The sequence below is a fragment of the Blennius ocellaris genome (genome assembly GCF_963422515.1).
Source record: "Blennius ocellaris genome assembly, chromosome: 12".
NCBI lineage: Eukaryota > Metazoa > Chordata > Actinopteri > Blenniiformes > Blenniidae > Blennius > Blennius ocellaris.
Window position 1 is genome coordinate 5,448,620 of NC_137661.1, and position 27,795 is coordinate 5,476,414.

At 41.5% G+C, this 27,795-nt stretch overlaps 1 protein-coding gene across 1 annotated transcript in view; it reads left to right on the forward strand.

Moving 5' to 3' along the window:
• lrrc7 (leucine rich repeat containing 7) overlaps nucleotides 1-27,795 on the forward strand; it is a gene marked incomplete at both ends in the record, with an annotated part of 55,735 nt that overhangs the window by 9,785 nt on the left and 18,155 nt on the right. The window contains 16 exons of the mRNA XM_080506777.1: nucleotides 1,443-1,515; nucleotides 2,786-2,849; nucleotides 4,313-4,387; nucleotides 4,521-4,665; nucleotides 4,927-4,999; nucleotides 5,311-5,328; nucleotides 7,745-7,874; nucleotides 8,678-8,793; nucleotides 9,331-9,400; nucleotides 17,276-17,375; nucleotides 17,938-18,062; nucleotides 18,774-19,028; nucleotides 19,568-19,690; nucleotides 22,021-22,132; nucleotides 23,327-23,540; nucleotides 24,191-24,697. Coding sequence (XP_080362903.1) covers nucleotides 1,443-1,515; nucleotides 2,786-2,849; nucleotides 4,313-4,387; nucleotides 4,521-4,665; nucleotides 4,927-4,999; nucleotides 5,311-5,328; nucleotides 7,745-7,874; nucleotides 8,678-8,793; nucleotides 9,331-9,400; nucleotides 17,276-17,375; nucleotides 17,938-18,062; nucleotides 18,774-19,028; nucleotides 19,568-19,690; nucleotides 22,021-22,132; nucleotides 23,327-23,540; nucleotides 24,191-24,697 — 2,200 coding nt within the window. The remainder of the gene's footprint in view (nucleotides 1-1,442; nucleotides 1,516-2,785; nucleotides 2,850-4,312; nucleotides 4,388-4,520; nucleotides 4,666-4,926; nucleotides 5,000-5,310; nucleotides 5,329-7,744; nucleotides 7,875-8,677; nucleotides 8,794-9,330; nucleotides 9,401-17,275; nucleotides 17,376-17,937; nucleotides 18,063-18,773; nucleotides 19,029-19,567; nucleotides 19,691-22,020; nucleotides 22,133-23,326; nucleotides 23,541-24,190; nucleotides 24,698-27,795) is intronic.

Sequence of the window (27,795 nt, forward strand, 5' to 3'; positions counted from 1 at the left end):
AGTGCCGGGGCGGAGCGGAGCGGTACGGAGCAGTTCGGAAGCACTAACCCCGACCGAAATTTTGGGTCGTGTCTCCACTGCAGAGAGGAGCATGAAAAGTGGGCGGGGCTTATGAGCTCCGCAGAAATGTGATATTATAACAGAAAAGAACGTCGTCAGATGTAGATCTTATGAATCCTCTGTTGTTGTTTAAATTCTCCACTTTGCACTGTTATTTTTTGCAGCGGAAAAAAAGAAAGTTACTTTTTGCAGCAGTCATTTTTTGCAATGGAGAGCTGCAGCCGCAACTTCCGTGTTTGTTTTGAGAGAGTGAGTCGCTCGGCCACTTGCCAGCGACTTGCCCCGCACTCGAGCGCTCGGGTGTGGGGCAAGTGGCCGGAGCGTTCCCCCCGGTTGGCTGAGGCACAGACACGGGAGTCTGAGCTTTCTGCTCAAACGCAGGAGGTTTTCCACTCCGGCGCTGATCGCGGTCCGGCAGCACAGCGCCGGAACACGGAGGCGCCGAGCTCCGAGCTCCGAGCTCCTTTTCATCGCTTCCGCGGTCCGTCCCCGCGATAAAGCGCCACTGACCGCGGTTGAACAGAACACTGACCGCCTCTGGGAAGCGGAGCTGCCAGAGCGCGGTCAGCGCCGGAGACGAAAGCTCCAGACTCCGGTGTCACGGACGCGCATCAGCGCCACGGCCAGCGCTATGCTGCAAACAGAAAGCTCCAACGCGATGCAAAGTCCCTCCCCCCGGTCTCCCCCTGCCTCAAGTCGTTCTTTCACAACAAACACTAAAGTTGAGCAGCAAAGAAAAGAAAATGAAAATAAAAACAACCAGAGCACAGCTGACCACACTGACAGCAGAGGCTTCATCCAGCCAGCACATTAAAATATTGAGGGCGTGTCGTAAATCACTGACCAATCAGCAGACAGCAGCTCAACCTCAGACCCGTTCCATGGTCCCCGGCACCCCAAAGGATGGGTAGCGGAATAGCGGTCGCCTTTGGAGCGGTTTAGACTGCATTCCTGTCGTGAGACACGAGCCGGAGCGGTTTAAACCCGTCTAGGCTGGTACTTTCTGTGCGGTGGAGACGGGGCTTATATGTGGGTCGGTGTCGATGAAGAAATTTTTTTTGCTAACGTGTAGAAGGAAATATTTGTTTTTGTAAAAACCTGGGTACGTGTAAAAGTGGCCTCAGTCTGTTTCTTATTTCTGGTGTTTTGTGTGAAGACAACTGACACTGGACAGTTCTTGACACATCCATGTCTTTATTGTCTGGATGCAGAGGCTGTCAGTCCATCACAGACAGACAAACACCAACGGTTCCATTATACATACTTTTGTAATGTGTGAGGAAAGTGGACATGGAAGAGCGTAGTCCTGTAATCCAGCCATGACACATCCTGTTGATAACTCACTCATGAAGTCGCCTGTGATGAAACACTACTGCATGCAGTTATTCTGTTTTTCAGACTCTCCAAGCTACGGATCCTGGAGCTTCGAGAGAACCACCTGAAAACCATGCCAAAGTGAGTGTGTGTGTGCGTGTTCAGATTTTTTATTTTTTTTATTTTTTTAATTCATACATGAGCAGACGGTTCATGATATTACAGACAGTTATCTTGCCTTCCCAGGTGTCCAGATTAAAACTATATTTATCCCGGGCAGATGTTCTTGAATACTGATGAGGCCTCTTATAACAAGAACGCATCAGTCATTTTTAAGCGTTCCCCGTTTTAACATATTGTAGCTGAATTATGCCTTCTGTTCATATGAACATGGAGGAGGTCTCTGCCAGACAATCAATTCATTCAATGATTTCTATTAAAAAGTAAATGCTGATACTGATTGTTTTCTACATGTACACAGTGTAAATTGAAAGTTTGATATTTTCTTGTAATGTTTTAAAAAGTGTAAGGAAATTACACCATGAATTTGCAAGCGTCCAAACAAAGCAATGCTAAAATGATGTAATGTTGCTCATAGTGTGAAGTCAACAACATTCAGACAACAGCAGAACAGCAGTAACGCAGCAATAATGAGCAGGTTTTATACAGTGAACATTAAAAAAAAAAATGCAACTTTTGATCAAGACTTTTTCTGTCCAGTACAAACTTGATTCTGTTGTATTACATCATGCATGTTGTTGTTATTTCTTTTTTTTTTTTTTTTATCTGCAGTTACCTGTATAATTAGGGCCCCTTTCATAAAATACATTTGACAGTCAAAAAATTGATAATTACTGGTATACATTAGAGGCAGCCTATGGGATTGCACATGCAGGATAGGGTAGTCTCTCTTATTCATTTGTACAAGTCTGTATTCGTTCAGTGACTTATTAGCTGAATACATCACTGGCACTTTGGCTACAGACTCATCTTTTTATTCATTACTATCAGACATCTTTATTGTGTCTGTCAGAATGATTGAGTCTGTTTAGGATTTGCGAAGGGCTCCGCTCAAGTAATGCTTGCGACCATTATAGCCCCACACTCCCCCTCCAGGAAAATCATTCAAGTGAAAAAATATATTTTTTTAAATGCTCCTCAATGGAGAGATCAGGGTAATGTTAATGCTAACAGTGGCTACATGGAGCAGCAGCTTTACAACTGTTGTAATTTTTTCCTGAATGTCTTATTTGTTTCTATTTAGTTATTGTGCCTCATTCTGTTTTTATGCTATCCTACTGGCATATGGGGAAATATTATTTGGCTTGTACACAACAAAGTATAGTATGAGAACGACATGACTTCTTTGTGAATTGTGAATAGTACATACACTTTCTTTTTCTCATCTCAGGTCCATCCACAGACTGACGCAGCTGGAGAGACTGGATCTGGGTAGCAACGAATTCTCTGAACTGGTGAGAATGACACGGCGTTGTTTTGCAAGTTGACACAGTCACTGTTTAAAGGTGTGTTAGGAAATGCACAGCATTTTAGGAATGAAATGTAATTCCACGCTAAGGAAGGTTCAAAAATAATTGCTTGACACTTTTATTAGTTAGTTTATAAATACATTTTGTACAAGGTTTAGAAAAATGATACAACAGATCTAATTTGATTTCATTGTGAGAACCTTCAAACCAGCGCTGAATGCCATTAGTACAGCTGACACTGAATTTGTTACTGAGGAAAATTATATAACAATGAATCTGACTCAGTGTTTGGGATCGTTGCCATGTTGTAAAATGCATGTGGGACTGATCAGGCTTCTCCTGGATGTTGCTGTGAAACAGATGAGAATCTGAATATTCAAAGATACTTCCCGTGTTTTTCTAATTGTTGCTCCGCAATCCGATGACCGCTGCGTGACGCAAGCTTGGCTCATTTTGTCTGTTTTCAAAGTATGAATTAAACTTGACGACACACACACAGACTGATAGGAAGTCAGACACACAAGCAGTGTCGAGCATCTGCTCAGCTTGATGAAAGTAAAATATCCTGTTCAGATTTATGAGCATGCAACAAAATAGAAAACAGCAACAATTGATTTAATCAACACATTTAAGGTTGAGTTTATCTCGATCTTTATCGGATATCACTTGCACATGTTCACACATAAGATTGTTACAAGCACAAAAATATAAGGAGAAAAATACTAAAAGATGCTGAATTAGTGACCTGGGCAAAAATGATTAAATGTGAAATAATGCAGGAGATTGAACTGTAGATACAGTAATGGGAATAGCAGTTGGCCTTTATGGATCACATGAAGTTTGTGTGTTCATACCTCAACAATTAATGTGTGATTTACACTCACCATATTTATATTTGAAAAAACAAAATACACCAGTGTGTTGTAAAAACATGGCAGAAAGAAGCCAATAAACTCAAGAGCAAAGACGGGAACACACATTCTGTGTATCATTTCAGAAGGATTCCATCTTCAAAGTTCATGTTTTGAGATTTTAGTCAAGCATATGGCGAATCCTCATTTAGGAGAGACGCAATTTTACCCAAAATGGGACACACAAGGACAGAAAGGCATGAGGAAGAAGGGACTGCACAGACCCTGACAGCATGTGGCATGAAGGTCAGACTAAAAACATGGTGACACGACGGGCTTGGCTCTTCATTCCGCCTCCTGCCAAGACACTCAGCAATGAAGGCAGTGACTGCCAGCCATCTTCACTCTGCCAGAGTCTTATTTCTTTCTCTGTGCCAAACTTTGTCTGAAGACACAGCACAAGAACATTTCTGGAACTCGACCTAAACGTTTTACTCGTGCTGAATAATAATTGTTTCACCTTAATCTGCATACTTGTAGGTTCACACTGAATGTGTTGTGCAGATGAGAATGTAGATTCCTCTGTTTGCATGCTAGCCTGAGGTGTTGGAACAAATCCATAACCTGAGGGAGTTGTGGCTGGATAACAACTCTCTACAATCTATACCAGGGGTAAGAACACTTCCAGCCTTCATAATGAAACAAACAAAAATAGCAAACACAACATAGTTTGAACATTTATTATTTTTCCTCCTTCTCTCTCTCTCTCTCTCTCTCTCTCTCTCTCTTTCTCTCCCCGCCACAGTCAATAGGAAAGCTTCGTCAGTTGCGATACTTGGACTTGGCCAAGAATCGTATTGAGACGTTGGACACGGACGTTTCAGGCTGTGAGGCCTTAGAAGACTTGCTGCTATCGTCGAACATGTTGCAGCACCTTCCTGACTCTATAGGTACACATGCAGATCTGACTATTGCTTACAAAATCTGTATACAAAATTATATATATATATATATATATATATATATACACATACACATACATTGTTGGGTACCTGAGGTTGGCTCTTGAAACCCGATGCAACACAAGAAGCCCACATCTATGTGGTCATTTGTTTCAGGCACAGGAGTGGAAGTTTACCGGTGTCCCATCATGGTTATTTCCACCACAAAGAGATTATTTTAATCCTTATGTGTATTTGCATGTGATAAAGGAATGTTGAAGAAGCTGACAACTCTGAAGGTAGATGACAACCAGCTGAACTCACTGCCTAACACCATCGGGAGGTAAGGAAAACACACACACACACACACACACACACACACACACACACACACACACACACACACACACACACACACACACACACACACACACACACACACACACACACACACACACACACACACATATATTAATTTTTTGGAATTGACTTACTCTACAAGCAACTCTTGTTAGCTCAGATGATCTCAGCAGGGGATCATTTATCTTTGGAGGGTTGTGTTGTTTTCCTATTTTTTTATCACTGTGTTTGTTATGCTGGCTGATGATTGGGGGGGTTCTGTGTGTTGTGTTCGCTGCGTTGCTGTGGCGTTAGTGCGAAGCCGAAGCACGGGTGAGTAACATTAGCCTGACGGATCCGGGGATGTGTTCAGAGACAGACAGATGTTCAACGGCGTTACAGATACAAAGAAGACAACCTCCAAAAATCTTGTTTTCACACAAATTACATGCAAACATTAAAAAAGAAAAAAAAAAGTACATTTTCTTCATGTTTGGACAAAAAGTTTGAAAATCTTTTCTTTTTTGAAAATGTACAAAACCCGGAGCAGTTGCAGGGTTAAGATGGAAAATGATTGCATGTAAGTGCAACAGTAATATGATCATTACAATTCTCATTATTTTTTATCATTACAGTCTAGATCAAGAAGTGTTGAATTAAGCAATTATGTTGCTAATGTTAGAATAATTTTAATGTATTTGAGGAAAATGTATCTGAATAAGGCCCACAAGTGCAAAAAAAACACTAGATAACATTAAATTGGTCTCTTTTCTACATTTATTTTTAACATTAGAGACATTTCAGTGAAAGTACAATTTTTTTGTTTAGCAAAATCACTTTTTGCAAGTTTTGTATCTGAACACATTGAAAGCATTTTGTCTTCCTGAACAAGTCCCAGGCTTTAGCCTTAATAAGTAGTATTATAGATTCATTTTCCTTCAAAGGTCCCTTTCTTACCCCTCTAATGTTGTGGTTTGTTTTCATTTTTTTTCTACTAATAACAGATGTGATCCTTTTTACTCTCCTGTTTCTACATAAATGACAATGCATCCATTTAATTTTGATTAATAACTTTGATATTTCGCAGTGATTATCGCTGTATATTTACTCTTAAGCATGTGCAAACAGGATTCTGAATAAATGGAACAGAATTAGTAAAACAATGACATTGTGCTGAAATGAAGAGATATGATTGTTTTGAATTCTGCAAACATATTAAAGTAACTCCTTTTTTTTCTAGCATTTTAAAGCTTTTATGTTAAATTAGTGGTAATGTGTGCATCCACTTCTATGTAAACTATAGACCTACACATAAATAGGACTTCCTCCTAATTTCATAATTATTTTTATTTATGTCAATTATGTGTCTTTCTATATAATTAAAGCTGTAGTTTGCTTTAATTTTGTTTAATTTAAGTTTGCTTCAGATAATTCTGCCCCTCTTGCTCAGTGCAGATGTCAGTGACTTAGAATTTCACTCAAAATCCACAGGGGAACTTATAATGAGCAAGTAGTTCTGTCACATGGTGCAATCTTCACTGCACAAAGCCCATTTAAATAGATGAGTCTTATGTTGTTAAATGACCCATAGTTAGAAATATTATGATAAATCATGTTTGAATCATTCCATAGCTTAATATTGTACTGAGAAAAGAGAGAGCTGTTTTTATTTGGAAACAGGATCACCAATGACTTTAAGAGTCAAGCACAATGTATGAAACTCCTCTCCTCTCCTCTCCTCTCCTCTCCTCTCCTCTCCTCTCCTCTCCTCTCCTCTCCTCTCCTCTCCTCTCCTGTCAGACCGTATGGTGGCCCAGATGGTCCACTCCATTGGGCATAATAATAGCAGACTAATGCAATGTTAACAGTGACAGTACATTCATGGAAAACTGTTGTCTCATTAGCATTAGCCTGCTGTTTACGTCATGCAAGGCCAACGAATGGCAGTCAGAACTGGGGGAGGGTCACGGTGTCCTGTCAAGGGCCTGCTATGGATGTTGCTGTATATCTGAGTGGAGCGGAGACGTTGAGATAAAGGATGGCTAATTTCACACATCAACTCCCCCAAAGCCACTGAAAGTAGTGAATTCAGTGAACGGGCAAATTGATTGATTGATTCTTCATTGTGCTGATCTGCTCCTGCTCTCAACTGTCTCCACTCGTAAGCTGTCGTAAATTTTCCTTTTCATCATGACATGCTAACAGATACGGCTGGTGTCAGTGTTTATTTATATCTCTGTCAACAAATCCCATAGAAAGTTTGAAAGTATCCGATGTCACCACGTCTGTGATGTTCATTCAAATTCAACGCTTTTTATAACATGATAAATTTTCTTTAATTACATTGAAAATTCAAGTCAAACTGCAGTCAATCGTTCACGTACTCATACGTATGTTCAGCTATATATATATAAATTCAGTGTGTAGGTACCACTGTAGAAAAATATGATGCTGGTGTAAATAATTTGAACCGTAATTATCTGGATTTTTTTTTTAAATTACAATAAAGCTCAAGATTTTTTTTTTTTTTTAAGGAATCCATTCATTCAATATTTTTTGGGGTCTTTTTACAGGATTTGTTGACATTTGTAAAAACAATGAATGTTGCTTCTCTTATCCTTTAAAGCCCGCGCCAAAGTAATCTATCATTGCAGCAGAGATTGTGTCTCTTTATGTCCGAGTGTTTTCGTTCCTTTTCCCTTCATGCTCTCTCAATGTCCTGCTTCCCACCCCTTCTCCTTTTACTCAGTCTGTCTCTGTTGGAGGAGTTGGACTGTAGTTGTAATGAGTTGGAGTCGTTGCCTCCCACCATTGGCTACTTGCACAGTCTGAGGACCTTCGCTGCTGACGAAAACTTCCTCACAGAGCTGCCTCGTGAGGTATCAAGACCATGATTTGATTCACTGCTCTACTGCACCCAAGATTTTGTATTATTCTTACTAAGCATTTTAATGGTTCTGAATCATAAACTATACAACAATCAAGTGCTTAAGTTCAGTTTCCATTTGATCTGTTTTACACATTTGTTGACTGTCTTTGAAATAAGTGATGGCTGATTATTGTGATGGCCATTTCTAACATTTGTCTTTCTTTAGTAAACTTAAAACCTTGATTGTGGTCCAAATAATGCTTTAATTAGTCTGTGTAGCTATATATAATGTCCCATATTGATTTATTCTGATAAGCATCCGAAAAATACATTTAAAGGATTCAAACACCAGAAAAATTGATAGAACAGTGATGAGTCATATTTCATTGCATGCCATGGTTCATCAATCACTTCAGAGGAATAGCAAGTGGCCACACCAACAAAAACGCGTATTCAAACTATCGGACAAATACAAAACGAAATCTGGACACTTTAAACAAGATGATATTATAGCTGCTGCTATTTCAGAAGGGAATTGGGATGTTATGGATAAGAGTCACATTGGATGCATTTTGAAGTCACATTGAAATATTTATGTTTAGATAACCAAATGCCTGACAGTGAGTGACATTGTTTCACTTGTGGTAAATGTCAGATCTTGAATAAGCTGCTCTCTAAATTCAACAATATCACACCTTCCAATACCCTCAGTAAAGAAGCTGGTTTAAATGATTCCTCTGTTCTGGCTCTCATTCAGTATTCGGTGATCTGATGGATTGTTTTCGTGTTTCTGTGTCTGTGCATCTGTTTCAGATTGGTAACTGTAAGAACGTGACAGTAATGTCACTGCGATCCAACAAGTTGGAGTTTCTACCTGATGAGATTGGACAGATGACCAAACTACGAGTCCTTAACCTCAGTGACAACAGGTATGCAAACACACACACGCACGCACGCACGCACGCACGCACACATACACGCACACACACGCATATTGTACTTATCTGGTTCATGGGTGATAATACATTATTGGCTTAGATGGATTTTCTTACAAATTAATGGTTAACTACAACTTGCCAAACACAAACCACAATGTAACCCATAAACTTTACCCTAAAACAAAATGAGGGCAAGATTTTGTGGGTTTCAAGTGCATTTTACCCCAATTACCTTCACATCCACTATCACTACTAAATACTCAAACCTACGCCTGACCATAACATTCAAAAGTGAACGTGTACCCAGAAAAGTAGCGAGCTCTTAGTTTTTGGGCCATACACCAAATCACTACTCAGTGACACTTTCTGAAAGGCCCTTTTGCAGCCCTTATGTAGCTGCCTGCAGTTTCTGTGGATATTGGTGAGAATGTTGCTATAAGCAGGATGTACAGTGCATGGGCAAATTAAATATATTTTCTTTTTCTCAACCTCCTCTTCTCGTTTTCCCTTTTCTTCTTTCTCTCTTAGGTTAAAGAATCTTCCATTTACCTTCACCAAGCTGAAAGACCTGGCAGCTTTGTGGCTCTCTGACAATCAGGTATCACTTTCCATCCTCCTTCACTGTCTTAAAGACCAAATCTGCAAACACAACACACTGAGATATCAACATATGAATCAAATCCTTAAAATGTTCCATTAAAACAATTTTGGTTTTAGTTTTCAGTCCATTAGGCCTTGTGATATGTTGAGTATTATAGCTATCCTAAAAAAATAAAAAAGAGCAGTGAGACTCTACAAAATAGTGCACTGGAATGAATGAATCTATGAAGAAAAAAAAACATTATTTCTAAAAAAACGATCTGATAATAGCACGCAATAATAATATAACAACTATGCACTCCTTGTATAATTTCCTCCCACTATTGATTTTTATTTGTCTAAAAAGCCCACATGTAGTGGACTATGGTCAAAACACGAATTCAGATTAGGTTCAAACTGAAGACAATTCTTATTAGATGTAGTGAGATCCAATGCTGATGGTGCAAGAGGGAGTTCAGACAGTAGCATGACAGATTACATAGGAAACCTCTTAGAGCAATGATAAAATGGTGAATAGGTGATGAAACTGGACATGAGGACGATAAACAGGGCTAAAAAGACAGACCAGCAGACGTATGGACAGACTGAGACCTATAATTACACACCAGTCGGTACGTCTTGACAGGACATAGGAGTGAACAATCACGAGCAGCACAGGGTGAAACACATGAAGGGCAATTCAATAAAACACCAGATATGAGGAGAGAGAAGATACATATACACATACCAACATGAAATCAGACAAAAACAAATACTTTGTAGCAACATGACACATGAAATGTGCCATGAACTGAAACATAATGTGGACCATTACACTAAACAAACAAACTAATTATGAAACATCTGGAACAATAGGGGATCAGTGAGCAACAAGTTATAAATGGGCACGAGACAAAAGATTTTGGGAAAAAAGTCCAGACAAACAAAAAATATCTATACAATGATCTAAGATTCTTGAAAAAAAGCATAGGGTCTTAGGCCATTTGGTAGGAATATTCAGGGACAGGGCAAGCACATGGAGCGGTGATGGATCAGTGGGAGCTAGGCTAGGGCCTGGAAGCAGATTGAGGACACCTTGCTTACCCTTCTGGAAGGTGGAATGGAAAAAGGGCGTGAAGTCAACAAAGACCCAACAAGGGCCAAGCTGGGCGCCAACGGTGTCAAAGCTAAAACCCCTCCGGGGGCTGGACAGAAGGCAGAAGTGGTCGAAGGCAAAACCCCTCCGGGGGCCGAGAAGGAGTTGCACTGGCAACCATGGCATAGCCCCAATAGGGGCCAAGTGGGAGGTCAAGGGCGTACAAGTGCTCCTCCGGGGGCTACGTGGAAGGCCGGACACATTGAAAGCAGAACCCCTCTGAGGGCTGAGAAGGAGGTGGATGCAGTGGAAGGCAGATCCCTTCCAGGGCAAAACATGGGCATGAAGTGACGGCGTCGTTACCCCTCTGGGGGTTGAGCAGAAGGCTGGCAGCATGGATGGCAGTTCACCTGAGGGCTAAGCAAGAATTCAATGGCAATGGAAACAGAGCCCTTCCAGGTGCAAAGCACTGCCTTGGCAGTGAAGGCAAAAATCTTTGGTTGTCAAACTGAAGACCAAGGGCATTAAAAGCAGATCCCCACTGGGTGTCAAGCTGGGTGGCTCAGGCACAAGCACCCCCAGGGGCTGAGCGGAAGGCCAACAGTGTTGAAGTCAGATCCCTGCAAGGCGGCAAAGCAAGAGGCCAATGTCTTAAAAATGTACATCTTCGTTGGTGGCTAAGAAGGATGGTGACTTCCTCTGAGAGCAGAGAAGGAGACTTAGAGTGTCGAAGGCAGACCATTTCCTTTAGCGGAGCAAGAAACCATCTGTGTCTAAGGCAGAACTCCTCATGGGTCAAACATGAGGTTGAGAGTATCAAAAGTATCTTATGTCAACATATGAATCAAAGCCTTAAAATGATATATTAAAATATTTTTTCGGTTCTAGTTTTCAGTCCATTAGGCATTGTGATATGTTGTGTATTATATCTATCCTAACAAAATAAAAAAGAGCAGTGAGACTCTACAAAATAGTGCACTGGAATGAATGAATCTTTGAAAAAAAAAGTTATTTCTAAATAAATAATCTGATAATGACACACAATGATAATATAACAACTATGCACTCCTTGTATAATTTCTTTCCACTTCTATTGATTTTTATTTGTCTAAAATGGACTAAACACAAATTCAGATTAGGTTCAAACTGAAGACAATTCTTATTAGATGTAGTGGGATACAATACTGATGGTGCAAGAGGGAGTTCAGACAGTAGCATGACAGATTACATAGGAAACCTCTTAGAACAATGATAAAATTGTGAATAGGTGATAAAACTGGACATGAGGATGATAAACAGGGCTAAAAAGACAGACCAGCAGACGCATGGACAGACTGAGACCTATAATTACACACCAGTCGGTACGTCTTGACAGGATATAGGATTGAACAATCACGAGCAGCACAAGTGAAACACATGAAGGGCAATTCAATGAAACACCAGATATGAGGAGAGAGAAGATACATATACACATACCAACATGAAATCAGACAAAAACAAATACTTTGTAGCAACATGGCGTATGAAATGTGCCATGAACTGAAACATAATGTGGACCATTACACTAAACAAACAAACAAACAAACAAAAAAAAAATAATTATGAAACACATAAACATCTGAAACAATAGGGGAACAGTGAGCAACAAGTTTTAAAAAGGCACAAGACAAAATTCACATCAAAAAACAGGGTGATAACAGTAGCTCAAAAGGTCTAAATTAAGCTGGGTGGAACTAGCAGGATAAAGATTTTGGGAAAAAAGTCCAGACAAACAAAAAATAACTAAACAATGATCTAAGATTCTTGAAAAAAAGCATAGGGTCTTAGGCCATTTGGTAGGAATATTCAGGGACAGGGCAAACACATGGACCGGTGATGGATCAGTGGGAGCTAGGCTAGGGCCTGGAAGCAGATTGAGGACACCTTGCTTACCCTTCTGGAAAGTGGAATGGAAAAAGGGCGTGAAGTCAACAAAGACCCAACAAGGGCCAAGCTGGGCGCCAACGGTGTCAAAGCCAAAACCCCTCCGGGGGCTGGACAGAAGGCAGAAGTGGTCGAAGGCAAAACCCCTCCGGGGGCCGAGCAGGAGTTGCGCGGGCAACCATGGCATAGCCCCAATAGGGGCCAAGTGGGAGGTCAAGGGCATACGAGTGCTCCTCCGGGGGCTAAGTGGAAGGCCGGACACATTGAAAGCAGAACCCCTCTGAGGGCTGAGAAGGAGGTGGATGCAGTGGAAGGCAGATCCCTTCCAGGGCAAAACATGGGCATGAAGTGACGGCGTCGTTACCCCTCTGGGGGTTGAGCAGAAGGCTGGCAGCATGGATGGCAGTTCACCTGAGGGCTAAGCAAGAATTCAATGGCAATGGAAACAGAGCCCTTCCAGGTGCAAAGCAGGCGGCTTGGCATTGAAGGCAAAAATCTTTGGTTGTCAAACTGAAGACCAAGGGCATTAAAAGCAGATCCCCACTGGGTGTCAAGCTGGGTGCCTCAGGCACAAGCACCCCCAGGGGCTGAGCGGAAGGCCAACAGTGTTGAAGTCAGACCCCTGCAAGGCGGCAAAGCAAGAGGCCAATGTCTTAAAAATTAAGATTTTCGTTGGTGGCTAAGAAGGATGGTGACTTCCTCTGAGAGCAGAGAAAGAGGCTTATGGTGTCAAAGGCAGACCATTTCCTTTGGCTGAGCAAGAGACCATATGTGTGTAACGCAGAACTCCTCATGGGTCAAACATGAGGTTGAGAGTATCAAAGGTGCTCCTGCTTGGACTGATGAAACTCTGCCTTTGACGCGAATAGCTGATTCTCTTCAGGAGATAAGCTGGAGGCCAACAGCAATAAATGTGTGTTTTTCAGTTAGCAAAGCAGGGGTCAATGGCACTGTTTGTAAATCCAGTTTGGGGATCTACATCTTCAAAGGCAGAGCCACTCTGTGAGTGGAGCTGGTGGATGACGACACTAAAAACAGCCACATCAGTTGCTGACTATAGAGCCAAGGGCATTGAAGGAGTCCTAGGGCATCTAAGACAGAGCCCTTCTGGGGTAATTCAATTCTCTGGGCTCCTGCTTGATGTCCTACTCAGTCACTGGTTATGGCCTGTGTTTGACATCAATCTCATGAAGGTAAAACCCTCCGAAGCAAAATGTCCATGGTGTCAAAGACAGGTCCTTCATCGTGGCATAGCAGGGGGCCTATGTTGTCTCAGTCAGGATCCCATTAGGTTTAAAAAAAGGAGGACATGGGCACCAAAGGCAGAACCTCCTTGGGGTCAAAGAAGGATGGCAAGGGCAAAGGCACGTAAAGCAGAACCCCAACACATGTTGAGCAGGAGACAAAGGGCATCAATGGCAGGTCCACTTGGGGCCAATGCAAGTGGCAACAGCATTGAAGGGACTGACAGAAAATTGATGGCATCAAAGGCATTGAATGCAGAGCCTCTCCGGGGGCCAAGCAGGCAGTCATGGGCTTTAAGGGCAAATTCCTATGGAGGCCAAGCAGAAGGCAGAGGGCATCGAAGTCATAGCCCCTCTGGGGGCTGAGGGCATCAAAAGCAGAGCCCCACTTGCTCCAGAACAGGAGGTTGGGAGCGTGAAATGCAAACTCCCTCTGGGGACCAAACAGAAGGCCGACGGATTTTATGGCACATCCCTGTCATCTGCCATAGAAGGAGGGTGAGAGAGTTGAAAGCAGGGTCTCTCCGGTGGCTGAGCAGAAGGCATATTATTTTGATGGTTTATCTCCTAACAGGGCCAAGCAGAAGGCAATGACTTTGAAGGCACACCCCCTGTTTGATGAGTGTGAATTCTATGGTTGTAAAGCAAGACCCAAGGATATCCTCCGCACTAGCAAGAGGCCAATAATGACAAGGGCAGAGCCGAACAGGTGGCTAACAGCAACAAAGGTCAGGCTCCTCCAGGGGTTAAGCAAGACAAGCATCAAAGTTTAGGAGCATTTGGAGGTGGGTCATTTGGGACCCCATTAGAGAATGACAGAGGGGCTAAAAGAGGCAGATTCTCATTGATCTTTTCAGAAAAGGTGACAGAGGCAGGCCCACCAATGTCACAATGCAGAGTCCAGCAGAGGACCCAGTGAGCTAGCCACTCTCCTTCATTGGAACATTGACATCCCTACTATCATGGCATGAGGCGGCATTGACAGCACCGCTGCAGTCTGGTACCAGCAAGGCACTGTTGCACCCCCACAGAGAAGAGATGCAAGGCTGTGTTGGGAGGGACTCTGCTGAAGATGTGTGCAGGCATCAAGCTGTGAGTTTTGGCTAGCTTGGCACTCGTTGGCTTTGGACTGGAAGGCTTGGCGATTGCAGGCTTGAGACTTATAAACATAATGCTAGCAGGCCTGACCTCTGTCATGTCTTTCATAGGTTTATGACCAGTTCCATTAAAAGAAGGCTGTGTTTGCAGGCTGGCTCCCCACTGAGCAATAGTGGTCCAAATCATGTCTTTAACACATAATTTCCATACCTCCAGAAGACGTCTTCAGGGAGGCCAGAATGAAAGTTTTTTTTGTATGTCTTTCCTGGACATTGCATGGAGGTCCTGTCTGGGCGTCAGATGAACATCCAAACAAGAAGTCTGAATGATTTGACGCAATGACATTTTTGTTTTAAATGCGACCCCACCTGGATTTGAAATCAAACCTCTTTCATGACACACAACACACTATAGATCAGGGGTGCCCAACCCTGGTCCTGGAGGGCCAGTGTCCTGCATGTTTTAGTTCTCTCCCTGCTCCAGCATACCTGAATCTAATGATGATGTCATCATCAAGGTTGTGAAAAAGCCCAATAACAAGCCCCTCATTGCAATCAGGTGTGTTGCAACTGGGAGAGAGCTATAACATGCAGGACAGGGGCCCTCGAGGACCAAGGTTGGACACCTCTGCTATAGATTATGTTAAGCCTTATGATACTTTTGTAAACATGCCACTTATTTATGACATACTTAAAAAAAAGTATTGTATAAATCAATGTTATCAAAGGCACACTGTTGGTCATGTCTTAATACTGTTTTAAGCTCGTAATATATAAGTGACATGCTTACAAAATTATTATCAGAATCAATGTGATTTGGAGTGTGTCATTGGTTAATGGATAGGAGTCTTACCTGTCAAAGAGGTTTGAGTTTCATTCAAAGTGTCGTAATTATATATTTTCTTCCATTGCATCACGTCATCCAGAGGTCTTATTTGCACGTTTGGATGACGTCCAGACAGCACCTCCATTCAATGTCCGGGAAAGACGTCCAAAAAAACTTTAATTCTGGCCACCCTGAAGACACCTTCTGCAGGTATGGAGATGACATATTGGACCACTCTTTACTCTGTGGCTGTGCTGAGGAGAGGCTGTCAGTAGAGCAATCTCTTTAAGTATAAAAAAATTGCAAAAAAGAACAATCCTCTGTTGAGTCAATGTTGTAATTAGTGGAGCATGTATTGAGGACTCATACATAGATCACGTTCAAAACAAAACCTATCTTCATTAGATTGTGCAAAATCCAGAAAACAGAAGTTGCAACAAGGAGTCCAGACAGAGGTAGGAACACATACCGTAGATGATGCAGGAAGCAGAACCAGAACAAGGACTAAATTGAGAGTTCAACTGGTAATGAGACTGTAGACAAGGACATTGATTAAAGATAAACAGACGAACCAACAAATAAGGCACAGACAGACTGAAACCTTTTAAACCCTCTGGGGGGAGGGCTTGACAAGACTCGGGTAGAAACAAGGTGAACATTTTGGTGAGAAACATTAAGCATGGAAAAACAAACTGAAGATGAGTGAAGAGAAAGACGACATGAATACAAACTTGAATCTGTGGTGTCAAAACATAAAACATGACATGTGCCATGAACTAAATATAAACCCTTACACATCTCAATTACATCATGGAGAAATGTGAAACACCCAGAAGCCACGCAGAAAAAAGCTCAGATATCAATGCACCAGTCAAAATACAATGTTAAAATGTTTAGAGCTGAGACCAGTTTATCTTGTAGTTTTATTGAAGTATCGGTTGCTTATTCATCACTACAGGCATAATCCTATAGCAGATAATCTTAATCTAGAACCTTAGCATGAGTGCGCTTAATGGACTATGTTTAAAGTCACTGAATCAATCATTATATAACTTTGTTCTCAGCCACACTTTGATCAAGAAATGCTCATTTAGATCATTTAAAGTTTAATAAAAGCTTTGTGTTCTCAAATGGCTCGTTCTTATTTGCCTGCTAGTAAAAAGAAGCATGTTTAAAATTCAAATGCAATTTGTGAAATGGCAGTTGTGTTGTATTTACATATAAAATAGACACCCAAACGTCTGCGTTGTAGATCACAATTCTATCTATGATTCATTCATCCCATTAATTCTGATAGGTTGCTATATCAACCAAATGATCTTTGTCTGAAAGAATTTTAAAATCTATCTCAGTGTATTTAAATTGCTGTGTCTAAACAAATATAATGAAATAATCATTATTTCAGTAGATATGATCCTCATAAATTTATGCAGGACCTTCAAAAGAAACACGTAAAACAAAAATAAAGTTTCATAAGTAAAGTTAGTAAAGGTTATTGGCTTACTCTTTGCAAATGATTAAAATGAACATTCTACAGTTTCAGATTCAAGGCATGCTTTTCTGTCATCAGTGAGATTCCAATAAATAAAACATTCAGTCATTTTTGTTTTTAACTAAAAATAGAATTTGATTAACATTAGCAATCAAGGGATAAATACCATCCATAAGAATGCTAATACAGAATGTTTGTGTGCATCTCCTTTTGCAGTCCAAGGCTCTGATCCCATTGCAGACAGAAGCCCACCCTGAGACCAAACAGAAGGTTTTGACCAACTACATGTTTCCTCAGCAACCGCGGCACGATGAGGGTATAAATTGTTTGTCTGTGTATTGCAATATGTGCAAAGATGGGTTTGGGACATTTCAAAAAGATTACCCAATGTCTCTTATTAGTTGAGTAAAACTTAAATGTTATGATCATTATATGTATGTATGTATGTACCTAGATTGTAGTTTCCAGCCTGAGGTCTGGGGCACATTTGGCTTCACAGAGATCGAACATGGCTGCCTTTTTTAGAGACAATGTGGGAACTTTTCGGGGGGAAAGTTGATAACTACCGATGCAATCGATGACTGCCAGTTGAATAGCATTTTATGAACTCTGAATTGAAAAATACCTTGATTCTGATTATTCAGCAGGACTGCTGTTTGAGGTACTAATTACATGAACGCATGGGGTGAGCTCATTTAGCCTTTAATGAAAATGAAAATCAACCAGGAAGTAGAGGTCTGTTTACTATGCAATTATGCAAAAGACAACAAAAAGTGTTTGATTGTGACTATATGTGTGTACTATTTGGTGTGAGTTTGTGACATATTCAAAGTGTTAAGATTTGATGGTTGATTATCGAGGCGCATGCGTGTGTGCAGATTACCAGTCGGACAGTGACAGCTTTAATCCTACTCTGTGGGAGGAGCAGAGACAGCAGAGGATGACGGTGGCCTTTGACTTTGAGGACAAGAAAGAAGACGAAGACAACTCTGGGAAGGTCAAGGTTGGCTCTGTCTTTCTTTTATTTCCTTCCCTCGTGCCAAATGTGCAAGAGGCTAATGTCAGGAAATTGATATTTACTCTCTGACTGCTGGAGCTTCAAACTGAGACTAACGTCAAACATTTAAGGCTACATAATATGTACAATAATTGTAATGATAATAACTTATCATTCACAGAAACACACAAGTTGTGTGAATATGCTACATTTGAGGAAATAGCTACCACATTGAACTGGGTCTAATGAAGTTATATCAATTTTCATCTTCAGTATAATTAGATATATGTATTTCTATGTGCAATAATGAAGTGTCTATAAACACACTATAACTTTACAGTTATATTCTCAATCTGATTCTTATACCTTCTATTATTAATGATAATGTAAAATATGCGTTCTCCACATTGTAATGATTTTACATCAAATGAGGCCATAAAACATAAAACAGTCATTCTAAAGCCATAAAGTCATTAATACAATACGCCTCACAACAGTTTCTTCACAGAAAATGTAATTTACACCTCATGAGTAGCACTCTGTATATGGTCTCATATCATTCTTCTGTAGCAGAATCCAGGGGCATTATCCAGGAAACCCTCATCCACCTCTTTATTAAAACAGCCTTGTATTAAACAATCCAGTCAGCAGTCAGTGCTGCTATGATGATATTTAATTTTGATGGTAATTTCTGCCCTTTTTCACCTCTACTCGTAGGTGGAGATCAACTTAAAGCGCTACCCAACTCCCTACCCTGAGGACCTTAAGAACATGGTCAAGTCTGTGCAAAGTCTCGTGGGGAAAAGCGTACATGCTGGACACATGCACCAGCACCAGCACCAGCACCAACACCAGCACCAGCACCAGCACCAGCTGAGCACCGGCACCGCCACCTCAGCGGGAACCAACATGGAGCATACGCACCTCAGCAAAGATGCGTATGAACCACCGTGGCCACTCCCTCCCAAAGAGGTAGGAAACACATGTACAGGTGGTACAAACATGATTTACAATGTATGCTTAAATGTTGATGTTTTTTTTTTTGGTTTGTTTGGTTTTTTTTGATAACCAACACACACGTATTCAAAGCTTCATTTGAAAGCCAGAACTCAGACACTCTGCTGGTCTTGGATTCAAGTGACAAGAAAATGAAACAGCCAGGCACGCCGTGTGAGATGATTATTATAGAGTTAACATGACTGTCATTTAATAAGTATAAGGCCCTCTATACTCAACGTCACTCAAAGTGACTTTCATCTCATTATAAATGTGTTGTAGTCTCTTTAATGCCTTTTAATATACAAGTGAAAACTAGCAAACCTCCGACATCAATCATATTCACAGATGTTCAAGGATGTTATTAAATTCAATAGTGTCTCTAGCTGTGCGGTCTTTAATCATTGCAATAAAAGACATAGAGCTGAGACTATCAAATGATCTCTTCATCTTTGTGTTTGCTCTCTCGATGCAAATACCAGCGCCTGACTGCAGAAAACAAACTTGTTTTCCAGGTGACAGACAGAGAAATGCAGGAATTCTCTCAGGCTCAGTTAATGGATCAGGGATCAATGCATAACTCTGGTATCGACATTCCCAAGAGGAAGGACAAAGAAGACTTGACAGAGAGCTCTGAGGTTTGTCACAGTGTGTGCCCACGCTCCATATTCAAATAAGTGAAACAAACAGATTTGTGGAAAAGTAATTTTTTTAATGGATTCTTGTCACAGCTTCAGGGACAGTTAGAGGTTTTATTTGTGGCTTTTTTTAATTCAAGTTCATGCTTTGGGTGAGTTTTTTTACCTACCTGGTGAGCTGTGAATGTTTTCATGTTAAGGTTGAAGTGAATATGGTTGGAATCACCGCTGAATTGAATCATTTTGTTATCAGGTGTGACACGTGAGGCTTGAGTGACTATAAACGGTAGTGAGGACTCCAGACTTCAGACTATAGACATCATCCATGAAGCCGAAACGCCTCACGGGACAGAAGTGATGACTCCTGCTCCTTGGAGGCCGCATTCCTGCATGTTTTTAACATTTCCATGATTCAATCATCAGGCTGTATTCACATGACATGTTCATTTGAATGAGGCGTCTCGGTGAACACAGACTTGTGTGGCATGTCTCACTGCTTCACTTCGCCCCCCAGGGTTGACCGAACATGTAGAAATGATTACAATTACTAGTTACTCATTTAAATGTAGTGGTATTACTTTACTTGTTACTAAGGAATACAAATAACGAGTCTTTTGTAAAAGTTACTTGTTTGTTACTTTTAATTGTTTCCCTAAATTATTATATTAATGATGTGTAGTGTTTGAGGATCATTGGTGTTACATTATTTTGGTCAGATTGAGCAAATCAGTTGCCAAAATACTTAAAAGTACAAGCACGCCACTGTATTTCATGGTGATGTAAGTGTCAACAAATACGCAGAACTCCTCTTCTTCTTGAAAGAAACCGCTCGATGAAGGAATGAGAATGAAAAATGCAGCAGGAAAACAATTGAGATAAACAACCTACAGCAGCAGACGAGTCTGAGAAAAAGATGACGCTCAGTTCACGAGACACAAATTCAAAACGGCTACCATGGAGAAAAAAAAATACAATTCTAACTCACAGGCAGAAAACTTGTAGCTGAATTACATATCTAAACCTGCATCTACCTGTTGTTGAAAAAGAGTCAACAGCATAAGAAAACTTCAGTATTCATAATTCCTGCACCAATTCCATCATAGGAACAAAGTACAGTAATGCATTATATTATCACGTGTTATTCACAACACTCATCTCTACATTATGAAACAAATAAATAAAAAAAAACATGCTTGGAGCACGTCTGATTTGTTGTTTGTTCCTGGCATATTCAGTTCTTCTGCAATAAGGTTATAAAAAATACAGGCATATCTTTAACTACTAATCTACTGACATGATTTCTGTTTGTATGTTCGTTAAAATGGTAATTAAATAAGGAGATATAAATGTGTATATATTCAAATCTTCACTACATCCCAAAAAAAGGAAGAAAAAAATCCTGCAACTTTGTGTTGCTCTCACATCTCTTGTCTGTCCACAATTTGTAGCTTCACCTACAAAGTTTGAAGCGATGTCGATGGTTTGGTTCGTAACCATCTCGTGGATGCTACTGCTCAGCAAGCATTGTCTTGAGTGGCTCATTTAGGGGATGTGTTTGCTCTATGTAATTTTAAACAACACAACCAAAACACAGAGCATTCCATATAGTTCATGACTCAAAACAAAGACATTGAAAACTTGACAGTCGCCCTTCAGACAAAGGAAGGATGTGTGCCTTCTATTGTCTCTTTTGAATAATTGGCAAGAACTAGAATGTTTCCTGCAGGAATCCTAAATGTTTTCCCAGTATGTAGGTATCTAACATTTTTTTGATTTATTCTTTTCTCAATCCAGTATAATAGAAAACTGGAAGTACTTCTCTCCAAGTCTTTTATTAACTAGACATACCAACAATAAATCCTGGAAGAGGAAAAAAACATAAACTATCTGCAGATTTTGGATTGATGCAGACCGTAAGACAAAGGGTAGAGAGAAAACAGAGTGATGCAGCCTAATGAATAAACTAAGTGCTTATGTTGGAGTCTGTGGACAAAAGACAAGGGCAAGAAAGACAATCACACCAAAGTAAACAAAAGACAAGTATAAGTAAATGTTTACCATTTGTAATGAATCCTGAGGCAGCATGATAGACAATATCACACAAGCTCTGTCTTTCTGATCTCACTTTCCAAGTAAAAATCTGATTTGCTTTTATATTTGTCTGTTGATTTTGTTCCACTCCTCTTTCGACTAGCGTACAGTTCATAGACCAACTGTATTTCCTCATCATCTGCCAATTTTCTTCTGTCCAAGGCTTTCCTGCTGTGCTGCTACCTGATGTCCAACTGTGAGTTTGTTGTTGTTGTTTCTGTTGTTTTGTTTTTCTTCAGGACTCAATGGGCGGCTCTCCCAACGACATCCGTATCTCTGACATGCGGCCCACGCTGGTGGAGCCACCGATGTACAAACCAAAGGTGGTGCTGCTGGGGAAGGATAAGAAAGGTAACATGGAGCTGGAAGTGTGCTATCCTGGTGCAGTCCCGCTGTAGACACGAGGTTGCACACAGTTATGTCGTCTTTTGCAAAGAGCTTTGGGGCGTGTTGTAATAGTGTGCATTAATTAGTCATGGTGGCACACAAGACTCATTCGAGAACATGACAGTGAGAGGGAGAGAAGCCAATGAAGCTCTCACTGTGAATGCAGGTTCCAGTGAGGCGCGTGCTGCTTTCCTTTGACCCGTTCACTTGTTTTGCCCGGCAGGCCTCCGTTTCATCCACAGGAATCAAAGCTAATCTTACTGTTTTATCATACACCAGCTTAAGAATTGTTCTGTGATGAACTGTAGTTACTTCTACAAGGTTTGCTTTATAACCAGGACATATCTTGTGCCAATGTGGTGGACTATATGTTGTCCAGATGTGTAATGAGAGCACTGCTGGAATCAGGGTTAAGAAATTAAATAAAGGAATCTGAGATACTTCCATCAAAGTGACTGTCTTTTACTTTATTTTTACAAAACAAGAAAGTGTAAGACACATTAAGTCCTGAATTTGAAGAGTAAACTTGGAGTTCTGTTGATTTACATGCATGGACGTTTCTATGTTTTTTAAATTACTCTTAACATTAACAGCTACTTAATGCAAAGTTTGCTTAGCCTGAAAACGTGTTTATAACATATAAGATGGCACCCTTTGCAATATGCGCAAAGGGTGAGGTTTTTTTTGCCATACTGACTCATTTCGATAAGTATTGTCTTCAAATTCTATTTTGCCCTCGATGTATCATTTTTAATTTAATTTTTTTAAGCATCCAAATGGGAGAGTAGGCATCGATCCTTCCACCCTGGACAGGTCACCAGTCCATTACAGGACAAACACAACAACACACACTCGCATATAGGGGCAATTTAGTGTCACCAATTAACCTCACATGCATGTTTTTGGCCTGAACCTGCTTTATTTAATTTTATAATTTTAATATTTATATAATTTCTTCTCATTTTGATGGCTCTCACTTTGTTTACTCTTACGTGTCAAGGCCAAGGATCTCCCAAAAACTTTATCCAAAACTTCTTGGTTTTTTGGGGGGTTTTTTTTGCACATAGACCTTGAAAGCTCTTCAGCAGGAGTCCACATGCTATGCAAAAGAAGACAATTGAGCATTTTCACTAAATAAAGCTGTCTGTGCCTGTCCAGAGTCTACCGATGAGGAGGTGGATAAAATGCACTGTCTGAACCACAGCGGCTCCTCTGCAACCTACTCGGACTACTCACCCTCACAGGGCTCCTCAGGCTCCTCCAACCCACCCGCCAATGCCCACCCACACGCCCTCTCTCATGGTCACCCGCACACCCCCGCCCTGCCGGCCCCCAACAAGGACCAGGCCCCTCAGACACACTGGACCAACAGGTACAATTGCTCACTTTCATTTATCTTGTCACCCCCCCCCAATTCCTCCCCTCGTCCCCATCTATCCTTTATTCCATTCATCTGTTCAGGCACTCCATCCATCCTCTCCTCCCTCTATTCTCCTTTCCCATCTCTCTGTTTGCACTGTCAAGGTCAGAGAGGCTCGTTAAGATGCTGCAGAGCTTTCTCTCGCTCTCCTCCCCTCAGCTTCAGTCCTGTCCTGCCCGGTCATCCAGTATCATTACTGCTGATGGGGTTTTCTATTCTACATGGATGTAGTATGTTTTGATTTACATTCAGAAATGTTACAGTCAGGGCGACTTGATGAAGTAGTGGTGAGCACAATCCTCACGACAAGAAGACCTGGGTTTGTGAACCTTACATTCCTGATCTCCAATGGATTTTCTCTGGGTACCCAACATTGTCCAGCCATCCCAAATCTGATCGTGTTGGTTCACTGTGTCTCCCTTTGTTGGCTCTGCATGATCTGTTCGGGGTCAAAGTCAGCTCGCATTGGATCCATCGTTGCTTACTATGTATTGGTTGAGGATTGAGACGATATTTGGATGTTGCAGTCAAAAACATAATCTACCTCAATACTTTGTTAAAATGGCATTATAACAAGTACTTCAAATGTTCTGTTTTTGTAGAATTGCGCAGTCATTTCCCAAGCCCATTGACTCCAAGCCTTTGCTGTCTCAAAGAGAAGCCCCTTCATCGGGCACCCTGCAGCAGCGAGGGGATCGACGTCCCCTTAGCGAGCCGTTTGATTGGGCGGAGGCCCCCCACTATGACAACACAGGCTTTGATGCTGAAGAGTCTCCTATGGATGCTCCGTCGTCAACTGGAAGTCAGGGAAACCCGCCACTGGGCTCCAAACCTCGCAGTCAGTCAACGCATGGCCGCCGCCCCCTTTTGAGGCAAGAGCGAATTGTAGGAGTTCCTCTGGAGCTGGACACACAGACACTTCCCTATCATGGCAACCAACGCTCCACCCCTGACAATGACCCGCAATCGTCCGGACACCCCTCCCAGAACCCGTGGCAGAACTGGACTAGAACTCCCAGCCCACTGGAAGACAGGACCGCTTTTCCCTCCAAGCTCGACCTGACGCCTTCCTCCAGCCCAAACCCTGACCGCAAGGACCTGGACCCAAGGTAAACAAACAACTTGGGATTTCCCACGATAAACCCTGCACTGTTGGGTAACAAACACATTTTATAGGTCGTCTTAAATTTTAGTTGGGTTCACACAACCTGTTTCACTTTCAATCAGGATTCAACATTTTCGTGTTGTTGACCTATGTAATGAAACTTTTCCAGCTTGAATTGATATACCGCTGAGATCTCTCTTTATATTTACTTGACCATTTATGAAATACACAAATACCCAGAAGCTCACGGCCTCATGGGGCCCTTGTCTCTATACTTTGTGGCCTGAAAGTCAATTTTCAAAAACGCAAACACCGACTGACATCGGGCACTATATTATTTACCTTTAATGTGTCGTACGTCTGAAGAAAAGACCTGCAGGAACAAGGACCATTGCATCAGTCTCTGCTTGGGACAGCAAAGGGAGTTGAAAAATGTTAAGTGACTGTGGTCCGTATACAACACCACAGGCTCAAAACGCACATAAATGTCAGACTGCTGTCGTAACCAGACAAAGGGCGACACCTCTTAATCACCACCAGAGTCGTTTACCGGGTGTTTGTTAAAAGCTCACAAGTCACTCAATAGCACATTCATCTTCTTTAAGCCTGACTACTCAAAGTGAGCATGGTGGTCCCCACCTTTGTGTGTCAATAAGTAATCATCAGCTAATGCTGCGGCTTCTGTCATCATCCTTACCTTCTGTCAAGTAGAGCCTCATTTCCACTGTGCAGTATGTGCTGGTACAGGTATGCACTGGATTTTGTGCGTTTCCACGGACAAGTTGTGGATAGTGCTGAAAGTACCGCATCTCATGGTTATTATTTTTCATAACCCCTCCGTTGAGGTTCCGAGCGCATCGGTACAGGCTCCATAAGAAGGAGCTACAACAGAGCTGTCAGCTGATTGGTCGTGACGATCGTCTCTCTCATCAAGCGCACAATATTTTAAGTAGGTCATCGACTGTCTACATCCTGTCTACATTTAACATTAATCTCCGTGGTTGGAACCACACAACAGATTTGGGTCTGGGTGTGCTTTTTTTTATACTGAACCGTTCTGTTCCAGTACCATCAAATTACACCGGTCATCAAAACTGTGAGCCTCAGGAACCGACAATGAGTCACCAAATAATAAACGAATTCCAGTTACCCTTTGCCCACGCTCTAAAATCCTGTCTATATGCCTCACGAACTAATTTGTGCGTTGAACAACTCAGCTTTAACCTCTCTTACATGCTCTGTAGTGTCTACTGCAGAAAACGATGGGAAAGTATTAATGTACAATATTATAGTATGGAGGAGCTGACCTCAGGAGGCTCTTCCATCCTGCGCTCACTCCCTCAGTTCACACTGCAAACATATTGTGCGCTCACAGTCAACCAAGCCCCTCGCTTCACTTCAAACAGGCAGAAAAATGTTTCAGCCTCACTCTCATTAAATCAAGGCACCGAATGGAGACTCCTCAGAATATACTGAGCATGATCTCAACTCATTTCTCCTTTTCACATAACTTGCGAGACTCTTACAGGTTAAACCGTTCACTTTCCAAATCGAACTCACTGTCTCAATTGTCTAGCACCAATGCTTGATCCAAACGAGCTTGCTGTCTGATCCTGTCCAACTCCAGTTCGTTTTCTTTCTGTAACTGCTTGTGGAGGCAAAACAACTAATTCTGCTCTTCAAAGCTTACACTCCAAATGCTGGCAGGCCCACATCATTTTCAATGCGATGCCTGACATTCCTGACGTTTTAAAAGTATTCAGTTCAAGCAAACCAGCCTTTATAATAGCCCTGACATTCTCCTGTCACCAACAGAAATCTTATATTGCTTAGTTATTTTATTTAACTGAACTGGCATTCAGAGATTTATCATGAAAATAACAAAATAAAATAAAATGTAATGTTTGATTTATTCAAAACAAAGAAAGATGTCTACAAACAATGTTTGACATATTTTGCAATGATTGCCAATCCTATGAAAGGCAGCTATACGTTCTGAGAATGACTTTTCAAGTATAGCTACTTCTGCTCTCTCAGCACAACAAAAGCAGTATCATCTTTTTGAACAAGTATCTTACAAATATAACTATTCTGTATGTCACGGTGCTGCAAGCTCACAACTAAATCACTTTGTTGTGATTCGTATCTTGAGGAATAGAGTGTCTGTTAACATGACCCTTGCTCAGTTTCAGCTGCTTCTTGTGAGCTCACCTGTGACACTGAATGGCTTCTCTGCCAGGCTGGCATAGCCACGAAGTAGAATTTTAAAGGTTTTACACTGTAATAGGAAGTGTCACTTTTTTTTCCATCCGTGTGATTGGTTCAGAAAGTTCCTCCTAATATGTATTGATCAGGGGCTTCACATATAAAGGTTGCTTGCACACAAAACGGGTCCTGAGAGATACGCGCGCCGCTTCCCACGCAAAGTTTGTGATCTAAAAAAATAAACTTTGCAGGAGAATGTGCGTACCGGCACGCTAACTTTTAACCTTTCGCATGCACATTTTGGAGACGGGAAACCTGGTGGTGCTGATGGTGAAGTGGAGAACTGAAGCCAGATTCAACTCATACATTTAATATCTTCAAACAGACGTATAGATCCACATAATCATAAACAGCCAAGCTGCAGTGGTATAGATGTGTTTATTTAGTGAGATATTACTACTGAATCTGCATCACAATGTTCATATGTCAAACTTGCATCTTCAAATGATGCAGAGCGCTGGAACTGGAACTGAAAAACTGATTAAATATCAACTGCGACAATGTGTGTAACAATCAGTCTAATTTCAGAGTAAGCACATAAATAGCGCAGTGACAGCCATGCGTGAAGCTGCAGGGTGAGACGCTGCGCCGCCATGCACTCGGGACGCATGGTGCTGGAGACAGACAACCTCGTCACCCACTGCCTCCACACAAAGTCCACTGAGCCTTTTCACCGTCCCTGTTCAAATATCTAATTCATACATTTAATAAACGGATAAAACTGAACTGCATCGGTCTGCTGTGTCTCCACCAAAATGTCTCCTTCCCTCTCCGATACTGGCACACGCTGGCCGTCACAACCATGAGGCTGTTTTTGCATCCAGCAGTGAGCTCCGG